The sequence below is a fragment of the Marmota monax genome, unplaced genomic scaffold (genome assembly GCF_021218885.2).
Source record: "Marmota monax isolate L192 unplaced genomic scaffold, Marmota_monax_Labrador192_F-V1.1 WCK01_AAM20220418_F8-fsc00378, whole genome shotgun sequence".
Lineage (NCBI taxonomy): Eukaryota > Metazoa > Chordata > Mammalia > Rodentia > Sciuridae > Marmota > Marmota monax.
This window is the reverse complement of record NW_026693516.1, coordinates 433569-459135: the sequence shown is the minus strand read 5'-3', so window position 1 is coordinate 459135 and position 25567 is coordinate 433569. Positions and strand designations below refer to the sequence as shown.

The 25567-nt window shown below is 37.4% G+C and overlaps 1 protein-coding gene across 12 annotated transcripts in view; it reads right to left on the bottom strand.

The window, feature by feature from the left end:
* The window catches only part of Bltp1 (bridge-like lipid transfer protein family member 1), a 209922-nt gene that overhangs the window by 95152 nt on the left and 89203 nt on the right, over positions 1-25567 (bottom strand). For all 12 annotated transcript variants that reach the window (XM_058583669.1, XM_058583667.1, XM_058583668.1 and 9 more), the window contains 16 exons: positions 24642-24922; positions 22917-23170; positions 20267-20525; positions 18458-19295; positions 16226-16296; positions 15527-15700; positions 12372-12492; positions 10926-11072; positions 10449-10576; positions 9946-10145; positions 7647-7844; positions 6681-6892; positions 3868-4019; positions 3120-3270; positions 2803-2955; positions 938-1178 (listed from right to left, as the gene is read on the bottom strand). In XM_058583669.1, the coding sequence (XP_058439652.1) occupies positions 938-1178; positions 2803-2955; positions 3120-3270; positions 3868-4019; positions 6681-6892; positions 7647-7844; positions 9946-10145; positions 10449-10576; positions 10926-11072; positions 12372-12492; positions 15527-15700; positions 16226-16296; positions 18458-19295; positions 20267-20525; positions 22917-23170; positions 24642-24922 (3580 nt within the window). The remainder of the gene's footprint in view (positions 1-937; positions 1179-2802; positions 2956-3119; positions 3271-3867; positions 4020-6680; positions 6893-7646; positions 7845-9945; positions 10146-10448; positions 10577-10925; positions 11073-12371; positions 12493-15526; positions 15701-16225; positions 16297-18457; positions 19296-20266; positions 20526-22916; positions 23171-24641; positions 24923-25567) is intronic.

Here is a 25567-nt window from a genome sequence, read left to right as displayed (position 1 = left end):
ATCTTTCACATATGACATGCAAATGACACAAATAGCAAATGCCAGTTCAATCCTGCTCAAGAAAATACAGACTGTCATGGACTAACAGACACCTGTCAGTAATGAGAAAGGATATTCACTGCAGGACTCTTTCAACTTTGGGCATACTTTAAATATTGGAAAATAAATAAAATCCAGCCTATTCCTTATAATACATTCACTTTCTAAACATTTTTTAATGTAGCTAGATAAAATACAACATATCAGTGTTGTGAAATTTTAGGACTACTCTTCTTTCCCATGACTTTTAATATTTTTTCAAAACATTTGTAATAAATTTTCATTGATGTTACATGTCATAATAATAATAAAAATTAACTTTGGGCAAAGAATGAAACAGCACTGTATTAACAGATCTGTAGATTCAGTGTAGGCCTCCAAACTTACTTATGGGAATAAGACAAAGGCACCTTTAAAACCAGATAAACAAATACTATTTTAAAAAGAAAATTTACAGGTTTCACTCATATAACATTTTGTTATGCAAAGATGTCTTTGCACTGGTAGATTAGGAGAAGGCTATTATATTTCATAAAACTAACTTATATAAATCAGGTCCACAAAAAGATTCTGAAATTACCATCATGTATTTGAATTAATAAAAAGCCATGCTTCTATAATAAGGCCACGATATTTTCAAATCTGGGACACAAATCATTAAAATCATTACGAGTATTATGCTACCAAGTGTGTACCACCAGGCTAAAAGATATGCTTGTATTAATAATTCATTGATAACTAAAGCAGAAAAACAAAAGGGTCTGGATACCTTGTAAAGTGGCATATTAGCTTTATTTATAGAAGATGCACATGACTGAGCATAAAATCAGACAATGATGACTGTAAGAAATATCCTGCTAGGGGTAAGAAAATATGCAGCTGAGGCTTACAAAATTACCTGCATCAAACTCAAACTCTGCTCCATCAGCACTGGTATCACTCTGAAGACCACCCCCATTATCCAGCCCAAGTCCGTCTTCATGCTCATGGTCCACAGTTGCATGAGGTTTCAGGGGCTGAGCTGGTCTGTGTAAGCTGACTCCTTTAAAAGCTGGTGTCACCACAATAAACTTCATCCACTGCCTTGCCAGTGCAACCAAGCCTTTCTTTAAAGTGACCAAAGCAGGAAGACCATCACTCTGTAACAATGACATGGGTGAATGTCAACTAAAGTAGGAAGTTGCCCTTCAAGTGCTTTGTATACATTTGTTCATTTAAATATCGAAAGCTTCATTTAGAGGGGAAGAAACTAAAACTTAGATGTTAAGCAACTTGTCCAAAGTTACCCAAGATTTCAAGTTGACTGTAGAACCCCTCCAGGGTTCCTGTATTGGAAGCTTGGTTTCCAGAGTGGCAGTGTAGACAGGTGACGGGATCTATAAGAGGTGGAGCCTGGTGGAGACCACTGAGGTATTGCTCTTTGGATACATTAATGCATTTCTGGAGAGATTCTTAGTTCTCAAGACAGGGTAGTTTAAAAAAATTAAGTCTGGCCCCTTCCATCTTTGGCTTCTTGCCATGTGATCCCTCCCTCTCACTCACACTTCCACTATCTTGCAATCCACTAAGGGGTCCTCACCAGAGACACACTTGGGATGTCCTTGAACCTCCAGAACCGTAAGCTAAATAAATCTCCTTGCTTAAGCACCCAACCTCAGGTACTTCATTATACAGAAAGAAAGCTAATAGATGCCAGTCTTTAAATACAGTGCTGCATATTTCTGTCATAAAACAATACAGCAGCAGCAGGTGAAAGAAGACACTAGACATGAGGTGCCACTTTACCCCACAGGGTGATGATTGTGAATGAAATTTTTGGCTATTTTCCTACTAGCACCTTAATCTAAAGAGAAAACAACTATCTAATTCTTTACTCTTCTTTCCAGTAATTCCTCTTGGTAGGAGAAATAGCCAATTCGATTAAGGGGAGCCATTTACTAACTCGGCCCACTTACTTCTAAGGAATACCAGGTCCACAAGCCTGCCTCTTCATTTTTAGAATCAAGTGACAAGGGCCATCCTGTGATTCTCCCTCACAGGGGAAGCTACCTGGTGAAGCACCCATCCATAAGAGATGTTGCCATCCTCTCTCTGGTCCAGCTCCTCTACCTATGACTAGATAGGCAAGTGTACTAGGGACTTCTCAGTCCTCCACAGTCAGGAAGTACAAGAGCTATGCCAGTCTAAATATCTTTTGTCTTCTTGTCTTTTAATTTTTTTATTCTAATTTGTTATATATGACAGCAGAATGCATTACAATTCATATTACACATATTAAAAATCCATTGCTTTGTAGAGGTTCTTGACCTGCATGGCCAGTGGCTTGCCTGGCCATTGATAATACTGGTGATTCTGGTGATCACTCTCTTGCTTAAATCTCTATTCCTATAGCTTTTAAGACACAGCTTTCCTGCTTCTCCTGCCTCTTCTTCCTCCACATTTTGTGTAGTTCTCTCCAACCCTCTTATTATTCCTTTAAATTTCAGCATTTTGGGGGATTCCATCCTTAACCAGCTTTTCACTCAGTTTACCCCATGGAACAATCTCATCCACGTCCACAACTTCTTCTAATATGGCTGTGTTGTTAATTCCCTGAAATCGACCATCTGACCACAATGTTGACCATTAATCTATTTCTCCCCAGATTTCTCCTTTGGACTTTCCACATGCATCTCAAACTTACTGACCTCACTGTTGTAGGTCAGTGGTCTACATCAAGAATGGCAGCCTCTTTAAAGCTAACATTTGGTTTCAGGAGCTCACCATGGTAGCATCATCGATGATGGAGTAATTTGCCTGGTGTAGGTAGTGATGAAGGATATTGCAGAGCAAACAGGAAGGATTTTCTTGGAGAAAGCGAGCAACTTTCGTAAGCCTGTTGTATTTGCTTCTTAGGGGAAAATGTACACTTTTATTCTGAAATCAAGCAATCACAGATTTAGAATGATATGTTTGAAAGATTCTATAATAAGAGATAGTTAGTAACTAGAACCTTCAGATCTGACATTTTCCAACAAGGATTAACAGTAAGACATTATTTTCAGTGACATATGTATAACCTGATGTATGGGTAGACTTACCTCTAGGGCTTCTGTCATTATGCATCCCATGACAGCACAGATTCTCAGGGTTCCCTCAGTTTCTAATTTGTTTAAGGACGACTTGAGTTGATCAATGGGAACAAGCCAGGCACCAACAGCTGGAGTTGCAGTGCTTAAGAGGTTCAGCTGCCTTTTAAAAGCAATACAAGGTTACAGGTAACTGTTAAAATTTATATTTCAAACAACCTCCCATAACAACTAACTGTGTATTTTATTCAAGCAAAATTACTTTTCTTCCTTTTGACCACTGATGAATTATGAAATGGATAACAGAAAGGAAAGGAAAAGGGCTGGGGTTGTGGCTCAGTGGTAGAATTCTGGCCTAGCATGCTTGAGGCACTGAGTTCGATCCTCAGCACCACATAAATGTAAAATAAAGACATTGCAAAAAATAAATAAATAAATAAAGACATTGCATCCACTTAAAAAATAAATAAAAAAAGAAAAAGGAAAAATACTTTCACTTGTCAGAGGTGAAAAGAGGATCAAAAGTGTAAGTCAGGATGACAAGCAACAATAAAATTAAATCACTAGGAAAAAAACTGGGTTGCAAAAGGTGAGAATAATTCTACAGAAAGTCTGAAGAAAGGAGGAAAAAGGGGCAACCCTAATACTTTTTGAATTCGCTACATCAGGAAAGCAATTCAAAAAATAGGTGAAGCAGAGTTACATGCTAACTGAAAAACAGAAGAAACACCAACAGACCACAGACTCTTGAAACCTGTACCTAGAAAACGCGTGTGTGAGAGACCTCACGTTGGTGGGAGCTGCAAAACTAAACCAGATCTCTTTAATGGTCAGCTTCATGCTGCACGAGTCTGGAGGTGGAGGCATCAGGGGCAGATCTTTCTTCAAATCATCAGATTCGACACCTTCATCCTATACCAAACAAAATGCCAAAACTTGTTAATGTATAATTAATACCTTAAAAATACTAACATAGAAGTTTACTGGTGTTTCAGTGTGGAAACCTTTTCATCTAATTAGGTTTTCTACAGATAGCATTCTTACATGAAACAGACAATGTGAATCTTGCTCAACCTCAACCTGAGAAATATCTATGGAAACTTGAAAGCTCCAAGGAGCAACAACTGTAAAAACCACTTGCATTATAAAATGTAAATCAGAAATACAAGAACTCAAGAGCTTCGATTGATCACTTCATTCAGTTGTATTTGCTTATAGATGCTCAACGCTACTTTTGCCAGCTAACGTAAGACTTGCCAGAAACCATGTGACTATTAAGCTGAAGAATACTTCAGAAAATTAAGGTCTCTGCAATCAGTCCACTCTCCACTTGACTTTAACACAATATTTCAAACTGGCAAATAAAGTATCCCCCAAAACACTACTGTAGCATGTACTTAAATACCACTTTGTAATAATAAAAAAAATTCTTAGCCATTTTGTAGCTAATAATCCGAATCTATACTGAGAAATATGAATGATATTTTTGAAATGGACAATCATCACTCTTCTGAATGTAGGGAGGTAAGTTGCATAATATTAAAGAAAAGGGTCTTCTACCAGTTATGTCTATTTACAGATCTGTAATTTGCTTTTAAATACTATTAGCTAAGAAAAAAAAGTTTTGGTTTGTTTTGGTAGTATGATTAGAAAATGACGCATACACTAGGCACAGTAGTGTATGCCTATAATCCTACAAGGTTGAGAGGATGAGACAGGAGGATCAAAAGTTCAAAGCCAGCTTCAGCAACTTAGCCAGGCCCTTAGTAACTTAGTGAGACCCTGTGTCTAAGTAAAAATATAAAATAAAGGTCTGGGGATGTGGCTCAGTGGTTAAGCACCATTGGTACCCATTAAAAAAAAAAAAAAAAAGAAAATGAAGCATGTCCACAAAAAGAACTTAGAATCCTAAGGGTCACAAGTAATTATAACATCAAGAATCAATAATCAGGGGCTGGGGATGTGGCTCAAGCGGTAGCAAGCTAGCCTGGCATGCGTACGGCCCGGGTTCGATCCTTAGCACCACATACAATCAAAGATGTTGTGTCCGCCAAAAACTAAAAAATAAATATTAAAAAAAAATTCTCTCTAAAAAAAAAAAAAAGAATAATCATAGTGTTCAATCTCTTATCAGCAATTCTGAAATCTAAAAAGTTTCAAAAACCTGATTTACAAAGGGACAATAAAATCTGAACTGATGAGACACTATTTATCCGGCTTGATGTTTTTATTAATGCTGTGCAGAAATATTTAAAGATGAAGTGCTGTCTCACATCACATTAGGAGTTTATGTAACATGTAGTACATATTCCATGTTGCTTTTATTTTTCTTTAAAAAAAAAACAAAAACCTAAAGTGCAGTTGCTTCGGAGGCTGAGATACGAGAATGAATGGCCTGAGTACAGACAGTTGGAACCAGTCTACACAACACAGCGAGACTCCATCTCTTAAAATAATAATAATAATCTATGGGGATGGGGTCATAGCACAATGGTAGCATGTGTGAGGCACTAGGTTCAATTCTCATAAAAAATTAAATAAAATAAATATATAAAATTTATTTTTTTAAAAAATGTATGGCTGGTAGATAGCTCAGTGGTACAACTTCTGCCTTGTAAGTGCAACACCCTGGATTCAATCCCTAACACCCAAAAAAGTGTGCAAATAAAAATAGAAGTCTAATGTCTCAAAATACATTTCATCTCATAGGTTTTAGACCAGAAACAAAGAGCCAGAGATTGGGTATATAAAGATACAGAACTTGAGATTTTAAAAGGAGGGAAGGAGGGGTTTTATAGGAATAAACAATTAATTAATTAATAATGTACAGGTCCAGGCAAATTAGCAACAAATTTGCTTTTAAACTGATTGGCACTTCTGGCACCTATGGCACATCTAAATGCAGGAGTGTAAAAAGCCACTGGGCACAGTTCTGTAAAAAGCTAGTGCCAAAAGCATTGCTGGTGAAAGGAGTGTCACTAAACTGTGGGCCTGGCCTATGAAACCAGTCAGGGAGTAGATCAACAGCAAGAAAAAAAGAGGAGCCAACAACAGACCCTTGGGGGACCTCATACACTAGGAGAAAGAGCTCCATGAGGAAACAGACCAAGACAAGACAGGGAACCCACGGAAGGGAAAGTCAGAATCCAAGGACTTTCAGGAAGGAGAGCAGGAGCTCGGAGAGGGCCCTGAAGCACTGTCATTTCAATACACGATAATAGAGAAAGAACCGCTAGGTTCTTCCCAACTATTTTCTTCAGTGTGTAGCCATTATATTTGTAATTTCCTTAAAAACTGCTAACCACCCAAAACATAAAAATAAAAAGTGACAACTGCCAAAGTACAGACCACACAGCTTACTCAGTACAGAACATAAACAAGGTGCTATGTAAGACTAAGATGGACAGAAATGTGCCACAGTCCTGGTACACTCTCCAATGAGCTATCACACTGAGCAGACAGCACGAGTCCAAAACAGGGAAGACAAGCAAATACATACTAACAATTCTGATTTCAGAGTATAGCTATCTATATTATTTTTCCAAAGCATTATTATGTTAGAAAATCACCAACTTGTTCATCTGAGACAGAGTTTCCATTTAAGTCTGAGGAAGGGCTTGTCCGGTCACATGGAAGATTATCATCGGAGACATCAGTATTATAGCCACTGCCAGTTGGAGAATCTGAAGAATTGTTGGATGTCAGCACTCCACCCCTTTCTGTGGCATTAGCTTTACCCATAATTCCAAAACTGTTGTATAAAACAGCACCAGACTGTCTTCCTCCTGTAAAAGGGGATTTATTTGCTAAGAACAGCAGATATCCATATTTCAATGCTGAACTCTACACTATCTGCTTAAAATTTCATAAAGATCATGTTTGATCACTAAGACTCTGCCCTTATCTATAAATGTGATGTATGATTGAACTGTCAGGTAAATAACTGTAAGCATATAATTACTAATACTAGTTACTACATTGGAACTAATATTAACGAATATAACCAATGACTATATCTAAAAATCTTACCACTATTCAATGCTCCTATTTTAAAATTATTCAATAACATTTAAGAAGATATTTATATATATATATATATATATATATATATAGTGTGTGAGTGTATATATGTGTGTGTGTAACTCAGTATCTTTCTGAGTAAAGGATTAATAATATCTACTAAATCAAAGACCAACTTTTCAAAGATGCAAACTTTCAAACAGCTGGGTGACTTTATATTTCACTTAGGAGGTTTTTCTGAATCACAGATTTTTGTTGTTGTTGTTGTTCAAACACTGAGGTTTGACACGAGTGGACATTCTGCCTAGCTATGGATCATGCAGTGGAGGGAACACCTCACTTGAGCAATTGGGATAGGGTACCCACTCCTGGTAAATAATCTCAGATATCACACTACTTTCAGCTTTATTATGTGGATTCAGGTAACTCAAAGTCACAACTGTTTAAAACATTTCAGAAATAAGGGCCCCAACTGCCCCCCACTTAACCAGTTCAACAACAACAATTACAAAAGCTTGCCTTTTATGGTTAAATTTTCAAGTCCACATTCAAACATTATCCAACCCCACTTTTCTTGGCTGGGACCTATTCGAGTTACATCTGGAACAGCTTGTTGATCTGTTTCATCTACAAAAGTAAATTCATCCAGTTCTTCAAGAGTAAATAAAACCTTGGACTTCTCAAAAGGAATAGCAGTGATGGCACAGGTCCCAATGTCTATTATTAAGAGAACAAAATGAATATTTTTAAAGACAGATGGTTTATACTTAAATTTACACATTTGCCACAGTGGCTGTCCTAAAAGGGTATCTTAATATTTTGCCAAAAAGACAGAAAAGTAAACAAATGAGCCAACTTTTAAAAGAATGCTACCTAAAAAGAAGATTCCATAATTCGTAAGTAATTGCTCAAAATTAGTATAAATCTGAAAGGTTACAGGGTACTCTAGATGTGTAGTCAATAAGCTCCTAAATAATTCAGCTTCATGGTAAAGTAATTTAAACCACTTTTAATCATTTTACCATATATATATATTTTAATTACCCAGCCTTAGAGAAAAACTATTTTCTAGGAAAATCACAGCTTTTCCTAAACAGCGTCTATTTAATCACTACAATTCATTAAAAATGTCCTGGTTCCATTGTTTACAGATACAAAAAGGAAACCACCATCCTTAGTGCCTGGGAGGTTTTATTATCTTATATTTTCTCATTTCTCTGATTACAGATAATGAACACAGAAAAGAAAAACTGAGAATATAAAAAAAAAACACACATATAAATTTACCACCCAAAGGTAACTTATTTATATTTGAAGTAAACACTTTCTAGCCCTTCATAAATAATTTTGCAAACTTGGCTTTGGATCCTACTTTTCATATAGCAGGAAACCATGATATAATTTTCTCGGGTAACTAAAAATTCTTTAATTTTAATAGCTATATATTATTCCATCATATGTAAATATCTTCTTTGCACTTAAAATTTGAAAACCTTCCTTGTTTAGAAAGCAAATATTTGCTTATGTTTTCCTATACTTTTCTTATTTTTGAATTACTGATATTTGTCTTTAATCCCATGAATACTCTAATCTTTACCAAATAAGGTAAGGATTTAGCTTGAATTTCACTTTGATTTCTTGATCAGGAAATACAATCAGTATATCAAAGTTCCAGAATTTATGAAAAGTGAATAACCCCTAACACTGCATTCAGACACCTAACTACTTCAACTCCCTATGGCTAGCAAATGTCATGAGATTACTAACAAATTTCTAACACATATTAAGTAAAGACATTTACATTTTTCCTATATATTTATACAACAGTCCACCTGGGGATGTCATTGTGAGTTTTGTCTTTGATGAGAAGTACTTCTGGATGATGGATATCAAAAATGACTTAAGGTACTGCTTACAGTCTGAATACCACCAAGTACAAACTGGTTACCATCATGGCAAACTACAGAGCTCTTAACATTCATGCCACTGTTTTTTTGTTTTGTTTTGTTGTTGTTGTTGTTTACACCAATTTTAGGACTACAGATTTCAGATAGTTAATAATTTTCTTGCAATCCCTAGGTCAAACATTTTGGCCTCATACACAAAGATAGTGAAATAAGTCTTGAAAAAGTCCGAGTGGTCACATAGACCCAGAATGTAGACAGGAGCCATGAAACCTTCAGAACCTGCAGAATGCAGAGTGCAAATTCCAGGAACTCATTTGTTCATTCAGGAATGGTCATCCATCCCAAAGCAATCATCTCAAATAAGACTAACAAACTCATTTTTCCCTCTGGATCAAATCTGACAAACTAAGGTCACTTAAACCTCAAAATGAGAAAACACATTAGAGTCCAAAATATTAAAATGCTACATATATTTCTTGTACTTACCAGGGACTTTAAGAGGAATGTTTATCACTTTTATTGCTGCCAGACGTTAAGTACAGGCTACCTGGACTTTGCTAATATTGCAATTAATTAATCTTCATGAAATTCTACAAACAAGTCAAACAACTGACCATTCTCTTTTGTAATAGGCAAACAATTACTATGAAGAAAATACATAGGAGAAAGATACATTCCTAATTTGAAGCCACATTTTTTTTTTTTTACCAAAGTTTACTTTCCATTATACACCGAATTTGAGTTAGTGAGAAGTCAGATACCATGCCTTCCATGTATGTAGAAATGCATTTCTTTTCCTTATATAATACTCAAATTGTAGCAATATTCAAAGGGAAAACTCATGTTCTCTATTGCAAACTCTTCTTATGTTTTCACACGCCAAGGAAAACCCTACATGCGGCAGAGCTTACCTGCTGTGTCAAGACCCCTGAGCTGACCGTGCACTCGATGAACATGTAACTTGGCAGCAATTTCTTTCCCTTTTTCTGCTCCAGCATTTGATCTGAGGGATCCAGATGACTGAGGTTGCATCTTAGTGGCATGAACGTATCTATCAAAATTTGTTGTTTTACTAGGGTCTGCATTATTTGAGGTCTCCTCAACTACACCTCTTTAAGAAAAAGAAAAAAGCATATATAAATGATATAGTTCTATGAAAATATTTAACTAAACAGCTTTCTTAAAAAAACCACTCCACTATTTTAACTAACTTAGTATTAATAACAAATTACTCAATGTTCACTGAAAAATATTAAGAATAAATAGAATACAAACTTTTAAAAACACACTTTACTAATCTGTGAGTCCAAAACAGTTTTAACATTATAATTCTCAGAAATGTATTAAAAAGATGAAATCAAGTCTTATGTTTGTATCTAGAAAAATGATCATGTCTCAATAAATTCTGTCTTACCTGTTCATACGAACTTGTGTAGCAATCCTGTCAAAACACAATGCCACTAGGGACACGTGAGTCACACTTCTACTAGGAGCTGTAGTTGGAGACTCTTCCACTGAGGCTTGTAACAAACATAAGTTTACCTACCACACAAAATATCACAAACTTGAGTTGTAAAATCAAAAGTTATTACTTAACCATAAAACACATGAAAAGGAGTAGCTACAAAGATGAACGGCACAACTATGCACTGGAAGATAAGGAGGTCATAAATTCCCAGAGAGGAATAGTAATAAATGTTTTATGGGGAGGACATGGAGCATTTTAAATACTGCTCAATATTCTGCTTAAGTAAGCCATTTATAATATATTAAATCTATATTATATCATCAAAGGAATAAAATGTTTTTGATTTTATCAACTCTTCAATACTTTGGTAAATGCAAAGCTCTATTTTCCCCAAAAAATTTTTTTTAAACATTCAAGTGTTACCTTTGGTATGCTAACATTAGCCTGTAGACCCTTAATTGTTACATTATCTTGTTTCATTGTAAGATTTGTCTGAGCTTGTCCTTGATTAGTTGTTCCTATTGTAGGGTGTTCAGTTTTTGTTCCTCGGACATCTTGTTTGGACGATAACTAAAATGAATGAAAACAGAATTATTTCCTAGGCCTTTCACAATTTCTACAGCATCCACAATAACTTCTTATTCATTGAGCACCCTGCCCTATCTACATGCCAGCTACTGGTTCAACACTCCACCCTCAAGTCCAAACCTTTAGAACAGCTAGGAAACAGCCAGGCATGGTGGTGCATGCCTGTAATCCCAGCAGCTTGGGAGGCTGAGGCAAGAGGATCACAAATTCAAAACCAGTCTCTGAGCCTAAGCAACACTGTCTCAAAATAAAAATTAAAAAGGGCTGGGGATTTGGCTCAGTGGTTAAGCATCCCTGGGTTCAATCTCTGGTGCCAAAAATAAAAAAGAGGAGGAGGAGCTAGGAAACAGACCAGCAGCTATAAGGTCGAGAAAAGTCATCTATAGTCAAGAGAAATAAGTCTACAGAGAGACAGAACCAGCTAGTAACAGATTTTTTTTTTTAGGATCACTAAACTCTACTACTGGCTTGAAGATAGACCTGTTCTGATGACTGACTCCTTGTTGGTTGGGAACTGTTCCAATTTACATTTTTCCATATTCCTCTATCCTACCTATCACATAAATGTCAATATATAATGAATAATTGGTTCACTAAAAATAATCAGTCACACTTTCACCTCTTCTCTGCTCCCTAATCCAAATATGATACAGATAAGCTGAATGCCAAATGGAATCACCAGAAGATCACAGGATCTGACAACTATTAAGTAACTAGCTTCATGGCTAGAGCCATGGCATGCACAGGCTGTCACACACCAGGAGGCCATGACTTCATGCAGGACAATGTGATGTCAGAGTCAACTGATGCAGAGGAAAGTGAAACATGAGCATCTTTGCTTCTTAAAAAAGTAAGGTACCAGTCCTCAAGAACAGTCTTTCCCTGAGGACCAAGGGTCTTCAGAAAAGCCTCAGATCTAAGGTACTTCAAAATAAAAGGAAAAAGCTCCATTTCTTTTTTTTTTTTTTTTGGAGTTACAGATGAACAGCATGCCTTTGTTTCTTATTTTTATGCAGTGCTAAGATCGAACCCAGTGCCTCACAAGCACAAGGCAAGCACTCTGCCACTGAACTACAGCCCCAGCTCCCTTCATTTCTTAAATAGGTACTTTTATTCCTATTTCATCATAGTACAATGACATCAAGGCTTTTGAACATGTCCACGTGGTTCCATTTAACTTGCTAACAATCTCTTCATACATCCATATTTCCCAAGTTTGGATATTCCACACACATGATGAGGACTCAATTTTCTAAGCCCATTAAAATAAAAGGCTCTTACATTTTCTGAGAAGGTAGTCTTGCTATTTTGGACGGCTTCCCTAAGGACTTTGGCATGGAGATCATCCACAATTGCAGCTGGATGTTGGGTACTAGCACAGTGAACCATAGCTTCAATGTATCTGAGGAAAGAAAAAAAGGTAAATTAAAAATTTAAGTATTATTTAATATTATGACCTAATTCATCAGTGAAATCAGGCATTTGTATATTTACAACTCTTCAATGTTGAAATAAAAATGCCGCAATCACATCTTTTGAAATTACACAAGTGAGACATTTATGAGTTTCTACCTCGTTGACCACCAGGTAGGCAAAGCTCTCTAAATTTTAGAGGTGCCAATCTTAGTGCTGCTCTTCAATCACTCCTTTTCTTTAACCAATGCATAAAAACATGAGGATCATACGTATTATTAATGCAGGAACATGTGTTGTTTCTATACACCTATATGTTGTGTAATGCCAAGGTTAAACCCTTATCTCCTTAGAAATCCATCATTTCTTTATGGTAAAAACTTTCCAACTCCTTGAGGCTTTCTGAAACGCACAGCACATTACTGTCACCTGAAGCCACCCTGCCGTACAACACAACACCATCGCGTCTTGCTCCTATCCAGCTGTCACTCAGGGCCCCTTGATCGGCCTTCGCCTCTCCCCCAGTCCCCCTGACCTCTGGTGACCAGCTTTCTTCTCCTTCTCCAAGATCAATTTGTTGGATTCACATCTGAATGAGACCAGCGGAACTTGTGGTTCCGTGCCTGGCTCTCTGCACTCGACATAAAGTCCTCCAGTTCCATCCGAGGGGTCCCAAACAATAGGACCTCCCTTGCCTACTTGGCCAGTACTCCACTGTGTGCTTGGACCACACTGTCTGATCACTCAGGCTGTTCTGTCCTTGACTGCTGAGAATGCTGCAGGGAACCCGCGAGTGCGGCCGTCCTTGGACACACCAACTCCCTCACCTGACACCCACCCTGCAGTGGGGCTGCTGGATCGTAGGGTGCTGGTCTTTAATTCTGTGAGGACCCTCGTGGTTTCTGTAACACCTGTGCTACTGCACATTCCCACCCACGGGTGCAAAGCTCCACTTGTCCCCACAGACTTGCAGGCACTCACTATCCTCCATGATGGTCATTCTTACTGGGATGAGGCGAGATGGCACCATGGTTTTGATCTGCATTTCCCAGGGGTTAGTGAGGCTGACCTTTTTTCATATACCTGTGGGCCAGAGGTACTCTCAGAAAAAAAAAAAAAAAAAAAAAAAAAAAATGCCTATTTAGATACACTGCTCATTTTTAAACTGAGTTATTTATGTTCAGCTGCCACGTACACTCTGGATTTCAGTCTTGACAGGTGTGTTTCTTCCCACTCTGCAGGCTGTGTTTTCACTCTGTTGAGTGTCTCCTTTGCTGTGCAGAGACATTCACATTTGCTTCTGTTTCCTGTGCTCTTAAGAATCTTGTCCAAAAGCTCCCTACCCATACCAGTGACCTCAAGTGTCTCCCCGTTCTCTTCTAGTAGTCTCAAAGTCTCAGGTGTCACATAGAAGTCTCCATTCTTAATTGATTTTTTATAACTGGTGGGTTTTATTCTTTTATCATCTCCTGAAGATTTCCTATATTCCTAATTTGTCTGAGATCTCCTGAGAATCTTAACAATTTAAGTTATCAAAGAAAACTATGTGCCTTTGTAGAAAAGGAAGATCTACATGAGAACTGATCCCAACTAAACCCTATCTCTCCCTAACGCTCAGCACTCAGCATTTCCACACAACTCTGCATTCCACTTCAGCTTTGTTTACTTTAGTTTTATAACCCTAAGAAGACTGCAGGATGCTTGCAAGCAGAACATCTATCATTTCCTCTTATTCTTTCATTAACTAGATGGGAATTTGAGATAATAATTAGCTCCTGAGTATTTGGCCATTAACCCAATGCAGATAGATAGATAGATAGATAGATATCAATAGAATAATCATTGTGATTTCATTATTTGGTTGAGAAAGTAACAAATGTTCACTAAAACACAGACCTTTTTAAACATACATCCATTTTTTTACTCAATCAAAAAAAGCTACCAGTGTTCACAGCTTTCACTAACACCAGCACCACCTCTAGCCCACCAAGCTCCAGCTGAAGGAGAAGGGGGATAAGTAAGAAGGTCTTTCTATCATGCTAAAGCAGACAGCCTGCAAACCGACCAGTGGTAAAGCACCCAGGAAAACAACTGGCTACAAAAGCCAATCTCAAGAATGGACCCTCTACTGGAGGGGTGAGGAAACACATCTGACAAGACTGATCAAGTCCACTGAACTTCTGATTCACAAACTCCCCTTCCAGCATCTGGTGCGAGAAATTGCTCAGGATTTCAAAACACATCTGCACTTCCAAGATACAGCTATTGGTGCTTTGCAGGAGGCAAGTGAGGCCTATCTAGTTGGCCTTTTTGAAGACCCCAACTGTGTATTAATCATGCCAAACATGAAACAATTATACCAGAAGACATCCAACTAGCACGCTGCATACACAGAGAACGTGCTTAAGAATTCACTACCATGGGAAACATTTCATTCTCAAAAAACACTTTTTCTCGTCTTCCTGTTATTGGTAGTTCTAAATGTTAGATATTTTTTTTCCATAGGGTCAAAAGGTACCTAAGTACCTAAGTATATAATTGAGAATGGAAAAAACAGGGGACAGAAATCAGGTATTGGCCATTTTTCCATTTCCATTTGGGTGTGAATTTTTAATATAAATTCGAGACATAAAGCATTAATGCAAGTCAAAATGTTTCAGTGAACAAGTTTCAGCAATCCAACTGTATAACAATTACAAATAAAACTGTTAGATTTGTTTGGACAATGCCAGCATCAGGATTTTTTTAAACAAGTAAAATTCTTATTGACGGCAACTAAGTGGGGTTCTTAGCATTTTTGTCATACAGTAGATCCCAGGCATTCACTGTTAGTGTCTAACTGAGTTGTCCTCCATCTAAGTCCATGTCTTTAATGTTGTCTGTCTTCTGTGCTGTTCCTGTAAGTTTGCTACTAAAATACATTGAACTGTATCCAAAAAAAGCTATGAAACAATCTCCTATGTAAACATAAACATACCACATGTCATTTCAAAAAGTAACAGTTGCATTTTGACACAAAGTACCTGTCCACAGCTTCGGCCACCAGTGGAGTCAGAACAACATCCACGGTTCCCTTTACTTCAACTATGGCCGTGGTTCTGGTCTGAGAGACGGGCTGATCCAGGGTCCATTCTTCCGTTAACGTTTCATCATCTGTGTTATCAACAGTTTTCTTTTCCAGTGGAGTATATGGTGTACTGTGCCATTTAACAAGCAAAGCATATATTTAACAAGGACCAAGAACAAGAATAGAAGTAGGAAATTCCATAAGATGAGGAAACATTTAAACTGCATTTATTTTGGTGAAAAGTCATGGAATTGGACTTGATATTTCACATTCCAAATACTTTTCAAATACTGGCCAATGAGGTACTAAATTACAAATGGTTAAAGATGGCTAATATATTAAATGAGATAATCATTTTAAAATGTATTTACTTAATGAAGCTGTTCTAAAATAAGAAAAACATAGTACTGAGTTCTTAATAGCCCCCAGTTTTCATTTGCCACACTATGGCTTTCACAGCATGTTTCATAGTCATACTACAAATGCTTTTAAATAGAGCCAAAGCCATGACAAACAAAAAAAGCTTAATTTGGGGGGATAATTTGTTTTAAAATAAGGCCTGACCTCATCAAGAATGGTTATTACTCAGAATCAATTCCACCTCTCTCATAATCAAGGAATACTGATTTCAAACTTACACGCCATTTTTACTTACTTTGAAGTCGATCCTGAAAGTTGCATGCCTCTGTCTAGCAAAGAATTAGCTGTGAGCCCCTGTTTGATAACCTATAATAACACAAGGTATTAGTCTATAATTTTAATATTATTTCTCTAATTTAATGGCATTAACAGTATAGTGAACATCCATATACTTTGTTAATAGGATTTTGATATATTCAACCTAAATGTCTATTTGAAACAATCACAGAAAATACCCAACTTCATTCCTGTTTATGTCACTGTATGGCAGAGTAAAGCTGTGAGGGTTGAGCAATGAAGAGGAATACAACAGTATTGCAAATTCTTTTCCTCTACAGATGTTTTACATTGAGAGTTTCTGAAGCTCATTGTGGTCTTCTCCTAGCACAACCAATTTTTTAGATGTTTTTACTCATGCATTATAGTTATTTATAATATTGGGGTTCATTATTACAGTCACACATGTGCAGAATATAATTTGCTCCACTTCAATTAGTACAAAGCAAAAGAGACCCAGAGAAACATTAAGATTATAGGAAAAGATAGACTTGTATTTTATATTCATAAAAGATAAAATGAATAAATGAATCTAACCAAACTGAACTCTAGTAAATACCAATTGGTTACTTAGATTTAATGGAGAAAACATTATGTTCTACATTTGAAGTTGTTTAAAGAATGAATTCCTTGACTCATCTTTTCCAGAGATTTGCCTGCTCAGCCAAACTAGAAATATGTTTTGTAAATACTGAAAAAATCCTATCCTGTCAAGTACTATTCTGCACACGTGTACAATTCAGTTTTATACAGAAAAAAGTCATATACTGACATATTTCCTCATGGAACAAAAAGAAAATTTTGAAATTCAGTAAGAGAAATTTATTTTGGACAAGATAATAAACGGGCAGAATTTAAAACCAAAGCTTCATAACTATCACTTAAAGCTTCTTACTTCTGTATACCACTCAAATGTCTATCGCTGGCAGGACCTCCGTCATTACTACTGTGCCTTGACCCCAAGCCTTTGTCATCTCCTAGACAAACCACTTTCATGACCTCCTAAACCACCCCTGAGTCCTCTCCCAAGGACAGTTTAATTCTACTTAATAGCCCAAGTACACGATAGCACATCTGTTTCCTCAAAGCTCTCGAGTTTCCCAAAGCAATTAAAACATCAGAACTCCTGGTGCCACGGTCTGCAAGAACTGGACAACCTGGCCCTTGTTTAGACTTCTGCACTCACTGCTTCTCACTCACACCAACCCTTTCCCACAGTAGGGCCTCTACCTGAAATGCAGAGTCTCCCCCAGTCCTCTCATCGACAAGTCCTCCTCATCTACCTTCCATGTCAATATCATCTCAGTAGCTCCTCGCCATCATTCTCTAATCCAGCAGCCTTTGATTATCATAACAACCTTCTCAGTTTGAAACCAAATTCTAACCTGTCCATCTACCAGCGGTATGTCTCCCACCTCTCAACTAGAAGCTCCATGTCTGTTTCCCTCGTCGCTGTACAAAATGCCCAGCACAAAGTAAAATGTAATATCTGAATCAAGAAGGACTGAATACACTAAAAGTTAGACATGAAATACATATCTACACACACATATATATAAATGTGTGCATGCAGAAGTACATACTACCTAAGATTCCTGAACATCATTCATCAGTTCCATGTTTTATGCTTAATTTTGGTCTTTAATATCCTAAAATTTTCCCTTATAATTCTTCATTCTAAAAGTAGTTTTCATATTGGGTATCATAGCTGAATTTATTTTGAGATGTTTTTGGTTTTACTAAAAAAGTGACTTACAGGATACAGTACAATAATAGGCAATAATCACATTGATACAAAAATTTAAGAACTCAAATATGGAGTGAATGGAACTGGATTTGACTGAAAGCAAGGATTAGTAGAAAGAACAGTAACCACTATAAATAAGGCCAAAATCTTATTTTTAAGATGCAGAACTATGATTTCACGAGAAAGAGTTGATTCTAACCTTAGGAGTAGTACATAATGTGGACAGACCATACGTTAATTTACTAGATTAATAAAATCTTAAACCATTGCTCAATTTGCTTAAGTTCATAATACTCATCAATAATCCTGAGATCTAACTGTTATACATGAAGCTACAATTTAAGAAAGTCTACCCGAAATGACTGAATAGTTCTGAAAACAACTTCTCAAAAATCTACTTTTCTGAATAAACACATTGCTAAAAACTAATGATTTGATGTATACCTTAAACGTTGGCACAGAAAGCTGTTCAAATGATGAGGAACTTTCTTCACTGGTTGGTGTATCCAGATCAAGGGGACGATGCAATGAGGATTTAGAGGTCCTTTTGTTGGTTGGGTGTTTAACTGACCAATTAATTACCTGAAACTGAGTAAGGTAAGTCTGGTAACAATTCATCACAGGTTGCTGAGAAGTGATCTGTTCACTCTCCACTGGTTTCTCACCTTCCACAATATATAGATGTTCTACAACATCATCTTCTCCACCTAATGCAGAAACAAACGAAGCCTGGGAAGGATGAGTTTTGAATGGCAGAGTTGGAGGGTCCGGAACGCTTTCTCCGTGGCCAGTAAGTGGCCCTTCTACACTGTGATAGATGGAACCCCTACTGTAGTCTATCTGCTGTGCTTGCTTTTTCTTCTTTTTTCTGCCAGGGTAAGTACCAGGGCCTTCATCACTGCTAATGGGCTCCAATTCCTCAGCTGCAGAAAAGTAGGCTTCACTATCAGCCATTGACATGCTAGAATCCATTGATCGATACTGATGAAATGAATTAGAGTCTGCCGATGGTGTGTATGGGAATGAACCAAAACTTCTCCTCTGCTTTGGCGAGTCTAGTACATTCTCGTCACTCCGAGAGACATCACTACTAAACTGAACTCCAACTGTAACAGGCTGTTTGTCTCCATAAAAAGCAGCAGTAAGACTCTTAGTACTTCCAAGTCGGGTGGAACACACTGAGGCTTGTCGCTTCAAAGGAGATCTAAGAGGAGACTGACCTACTGATTTATCCTGAGTGTTAGGAGACACAGGGCTGTTTCCTGAAATTTCTGCAGGAGTGCTAAAACAGAAAGCAAAACTATCAATATTTTCAGTGTCATATAATGTAAGCATAAACAGAGATCACCTGTATAATCTTTTTAGTGATTCTGCATTTACAAATACAAGAAAATCTGAAATTTTATCATATCCAAAGTAGCAAAATATGTGTTCAAATCCCCCATACGTTTCCAAAAAACAACTGAGCAGCTTAAACAATTACTGCGGCTTTACAATAAATCTACAAAGGTTTCAAGGGACAAAGATTTAGGTTGAAGTTTTACATTAAAAGATGTTAGCTAAAGATCATAGTGAAGCCAAACCGCTATGAGACTGTCTAGGGAAACAGTAGAGAATCTATGGAGAAGATGTACAGAGGGCTCAGTGGTGGAGCACTTGCCTAGCTCAGGGAAAGAGCTGGGTCTACCCTCAGCACCACATAAAAACAAATGAATAGAATGAAGGTGTTGTGTCCAACCACAACTTTAAAAACATAGGAGTTCACGGGGCCAACAGTGCTCAACAAGTGGCAGGCTGTAAAACTAGAAGGAAGGAAGAAAAATACAGGGCCTGGCAATGGAGCCCAAAGAGGAGGAAAAGGGAAAGGCACCATCCAGTCACTAAGCGACTGTGCTTCCCGAGAAGGGAATGGCCGACCTTTACAGTGCTCAGAGGAGGACCAGAGAATACTCACTAGATGAGAGGACAGTACGTGAATGCTAACAATGATCCATTCTGAGAAGTGAGAAGAGAAGAAATACTGATTTTTGTATTTTTGTAATATCTTCAGATTGTGTGTGTGTGTCATATTCATGAATAAAAAATTTACTCTGAAATACAGATTAACACTTTAAAATATGTAATTATGTTCAGGTACAAAACAATTTTTCTAAAGTTAAGGAGTAGAAAGGGAAGAAGTTTTTCTTCTTATCACTATTTTAAGTAATTACACTCCTATCATGATCAAGTTTCTAAATCTAATTGAATACTGACCTCCCTTGGCCATCATCTCTTTTCGTACCATGCAAGAACTCTTTCTGAACCAAGTGGTCGTCAGCAACAGAAGACGGGCTTTCCTTTTCACCGGCCAACAAAGGCTGAGCAGCACTGGAACTGCTGTTCTCCTCTGAGGAAGAGGATGAACTGTGAGATCTCAGTGGAACCTGAAGACTCAGATGCTGAGCTTTTCTCTCTACTTCCATTCCCACTGACTTGTTTTCCCAGTCCTTCCTTTTTGTACCATTCACATTACCTAAACAAATAAAACATGGTTTAAGTGAACATAAAAATTTCAATAGCAATTTAGGAAAAATATGCCAATGTGATTCCATTTTTTAAAGTATGATCATTTTTTTAAAAAAGCAAGTATCTAATTTCATGAAGTAATGTGTGAAAAACAGTAGAAAGATTATCTGCATATGGGGCTGAGGTCATAGCTCAGTGGTTGAGCGCTTGCCTCAAATGCATGAGGCACTGGGTTGGAGCCTCAGAACCAAGTAAAATAAATAAATAAATAATAGAGATATTGTGTCCATCTACAACTAAAAAAATTTTTTTTAAAAAGATTATCTACAGTCCCTATATGGTGACCTTCTCCTTTTTTAATCTTTTATTTAAAAATTTTTAAGGCTGGGAGGTAGCTCACGGGTAGAGCAGAGCACATTCTTAGCATGTAGCTCTGGGCACAATCCCCAGCATGGGAAAAAGAAAAATTCACATTTATAGAAAACTTTCAGGAATAACATCAAGAACACAGAATACCTTTGATCCAGATTTACTTATTTTTAAACATTTTGCCCTATTTACGATAAAAAGTTCAATGAGACCAGGAGAGCAAGGATTACACCGTTTCTCACATATCGATGTACTCCCAGTGCCTGCAGCCAACGCCTCAGACACAGAGCGCCCACTCAATGGCTCTACGAATGAAAGAAGACTTCACAGCAGAGTGGAGCACAGCTGCCTCTAAGCATCATCAGAGCCCCAAGGGGTGTCACATAAGGGAGGGAGCAAGGGATGAAAAAAAAAAAAGCTCTGCAGCTGCTCACAGTGCGGGGGAAGTGGGGGGGGGCTACCTCTTGCTCAACTTTCTCTTTCCTCCAGCCACCCCTGCATCACCCAAGGAAAGAAACCTGCTAGCCAGGCTTGGTTGCATACGCCTATAATCCCAGTGGCTTGGGAGGCTGAGACACGAAGATTTCAAGTTTGAGACCAGCCTCAGCAACTTAGCAAGGGACTAAGCAACTCAGTGAGACCCTGTCTCTAAATAAAAAAACACAAAATAGGGCTGAGGATGTGGCTCAGTGGTTGAATGCCCCTGAGTTCAACCTCCAGTACCAAAAAAAAGGAAAAAGAAAAGGAACCTGCTAGTAGGAGACCTTCTGAATGGAATGCAGTTCCACACAGAACTCAGGGGTACAAGAGTTACACACCTAGAATAGAAGCAACATTTACTTCAACTACAAATGTGAAACGGAAAAAAGAACGAGTTCAGTCCACTTGTACATAAGAGGAACTAAGTGGGCCCTCAATTCTATTAGTGTAGCTTCTTTATTCTAGCCTGACACTAGACAGCTATACTCAGCTCCCAGGAGACTCAACAAATCAAAAATCTATCGTTATCCTTTAAATGCCAAGAAGTTTTGGTTATTTGCTGATTTTATAACATAATCTGCTCTTACTTTGGTAAAACTACTAAAGTAAAATGATCTTACAATAGCATGTACATGGCTATGTATTAGTATTCAGTTAATAATCATTTAAACAGGTACTGAACATACATGGTCCAGTTCTTTCTTCTAATACCTATACCTGGGGAAATATATCTGACAAGATTCTTAAAATCAAAACTACAGCTCCCTCACCACTCCCCTGTTTTTTGGTCTACTGTCAAAAAGCAGAACTAAATACTCTTATGTTTTTGAATAGATTAAGGAAAAAAGGTTAAATGTTAGTGAAACATCCAAACTTGTCTACATTTCACATTTTTGCAGCACAGCAACTTGAACAATAAACATTATGCTTAACAGATGATTACATAACTAAAGGAACATCTGTTTCCAAAGTTGTTCAATCTGAGACCCTTTAAAGCTAGCATGTACTGTTAATACCAAACTAGTGGATTTGCAAAGTTATCCCAAGGACTCTAATGAAAGACCAGATTTCTCCTTCTCACATGTTTAAGTTTAGTGATTTAAAAGAAAATTAAGAGTATTGCAAAAGTGGTTGGTACATGGGGGCCAATTATACAAATGATATTGTCAATACATTTTCCTATAAAAAGAGGCTGGTAAAACAAAGTTGAAGGACAGTTACTCCTCAGTATATATCTGGAAGCTGAGTTATAAAAAATAATAATATATAAGGAAATATTTAGCTTAAATTTTGTGAGGAAAGCCACCTATGTCAACAGTAGGAGATCTGAATAGATCTACTTTGGACATGTGTAACTTTGAAAACAATTATTAGTCTTTTCTGGCTTTTGTTACAGTATATGCAAAAAAAAAAATAGAGATTATATTAAACCTTACTGACAACACCCCTCAAAAAAATTAATCAATTTGAACAAAGTAACACAGATGTTCTCTCAGGATGGCTTAGGAGTAGAGATAATAAAAGATTAGCATGAGACACATTTTCTCACCATCTATGATTTTGGGGATTTCTTTAGTAATGATCCATTCTCCAGGCTGTAGTAGAGACTGTCCATAATACATATCAGACTCTGCAGCACTTGTGCTGGAAAATGCAGAGCTACTGGACGGTGTCAGCTCTTCGAGTCTGAAGAAATCCAGGCCAGTCACCGTGCCACCAAAAAACCTGCAGCCCCCGAGACAGCCACACTTGTTTCTGCACCTCTTGTTCTTCAGGGGATCATCAGGCCACAGAAACCACAACCTAACACAATCAGACAGACCCAGAAAAGAACACATTAAGAAAAAAACACAACTCTTATGAAAATAACATAAACACAAACGAAAAGGTTTAGTTTTTCTGTGGTATATCTTTTTAATCATTTGCCTTTCAAAAAAAAAGCAGTTTTACCACAGTGAGATGGAAATAAGTAGAATAATGATAATAAATATAGTATATATTTAAAAAGCAAAGAATTAAAAAAAGCAAATACAAAATTAAAAAAATGAGACAATTAGCTCCAGGTTTAAAACATTCTCAAAACAACCACAATTTCTATTTTTCAAAATAAATTTAATTCAGTTTTTTAACTCATACATTTAAAAAAAATAAAAATTATCCCCTGACAGGCGAAGCCTGTAAGTAGTACAAGATCTGTGCTCGTCACAATTCCTGACAAGCACAGTTCTGAAGCTGGCCTAAGGAGCTGCAAGGAATACCCAAGGTCCCCAGGAGTCAGTTCCCCAGCTTCAAGGGCACCTGGCTCTGCCACTTAGCTTAACTGAAAACAAGCACTGCACCAGGTTGGCTTCCTGAGCAACAACCAACCAAGAAACCCAGGTTCTTTAGTTTTTGAGAATATGGACTGGGGATGTGGCTCAGAGGTTAAACACCCCGGGGTTTAATCCTTGGTATCAAAAAAAAAATTGGTAAGAAAAATATCAATACTCAAATAAATGAACACAGACTATTAATAAGATATTGACAAGTCAAAACAGCTAACTAGTATGTGAAAAAAATTGTCTCAGAAGTAAAGAAATGTATAATAAGGAGAGACCTAACCTTTCAGTTATCATAAACCCTCAAAAGGTAGCAAAGGCACAGTGAGACAGGACTCTCCTAAAATCCAGGGGATGTAGGCTGAAATAATTTCTCACAGAAGTAATTTGGTAATGCGTATCAAAAGTCTCAGTTTTGTAAACCGTATAAGATTAAAGTATAGGGCTGGGGATGTGGCTCAAGCAGTAGCACGCTCGCCTGGCATGCGTGCAGCCCGGGTTCAATTCTCAGCACCACATACAAACAGAGATGTTGTGTCTGCCAAAAACTAAAAAACAAATATTAAAAATTTTTAAAAAAGATTAAAGTATAAAGTATAAGTGTACATATATGAAGTATAAGAAAACTACACCTAAAATTCTGGAAAGATATACAACAAAATTCTTTGAGGTAAGGTTATGAATGTTCGAAACCTGCCAGTACTCAGCAAAATCCTCTGGCACTACCTGTTTACAACACTGGCATACACACTTTCATAAAGCAATGTCATAATAATTCAGTTAGAATTAAAAAGTAGTGAAAAGTTCTTATAAGTTCACTGAAGTGCAGCAGTGTCATCACGCCGAGTCTTTAATCCAAATGTCCTTATTCCACTCCTAAAAAAATTTTCTCTATAATTTTCTAATACTTTTTATCTGAACCTAAGATGGCTTCCATTCTTAAAATTTTCACTTACCTCTTAGTTCTGGCATCATGAGCTTCTAGGAAATGTCTCTGTGCCTCGTGTTTAGAATGATGATCAGCAGCCAATGCAATATCAACAGTAATAAGTCCTAAATTGGCTGACCCAGCTTCAAGCCAGTAGGCCCTCCGGAGCACTGCAGGCTGAAGTCCAACTCTGCAGCTATTGACTTGCTCCATGTACTGTCTCACTTGAACATCCTGAATTGCAGCACTTATTCCTTCCCCGACAGATGGATTGTGGAGATTACAGTTTGCAACCCGAATTGCACCCATCTAAAGTTGAATGAAACAAATGAAAAAAAGCTAGAACCTCTGTATTTTTAAGTAACTTAGCATCATCTACAGAGCAGGCAATCATTTCAAGCAGAGGGAAAAGATATTTAGAAGAAAAAAAGGAAAATACTAGAAAGGGGGGAAACAGAAAAGGCAAATTCACGAATAGAAGAGAAGCAGAGCTGCAATGACCGAGAGAGGACAGAGGCAGAGGAGCAAGAGCATCAAGGACAGGTGCGCCCAGTCGGTGGGCAGTGAGGAAAGGAGCCACAACCACTCAACAAGGCCATGCGCAACAGCCACCCAGAGTGCAGAGGTGGCAAACCAATGTCCCCAGGAGCAGGGCAAGAAACAGGAATGTTCGAAACCTGCAGTACTCAGCAAAATCCTCTGGCACTACCTGTTTACAACACTGGCATACACACTTTCATAAAGCAATGTCACAATAATTCAGTTAGAATTAAAAAGTGGTGAAAGTACTTTAAAATACAATAGAGGAAGACAAAATGAATGAGTAAAACTCAGGAAGATATCTTCTAAAGTTATGTGCTAGTCTGTGAGATGACAAGCTATAAAGTGTGTTGTACCTCAAGATATAAAGGTTTGGCATAGTAAAAGAAAAAATTACACAGGCCAAGAAAAAGA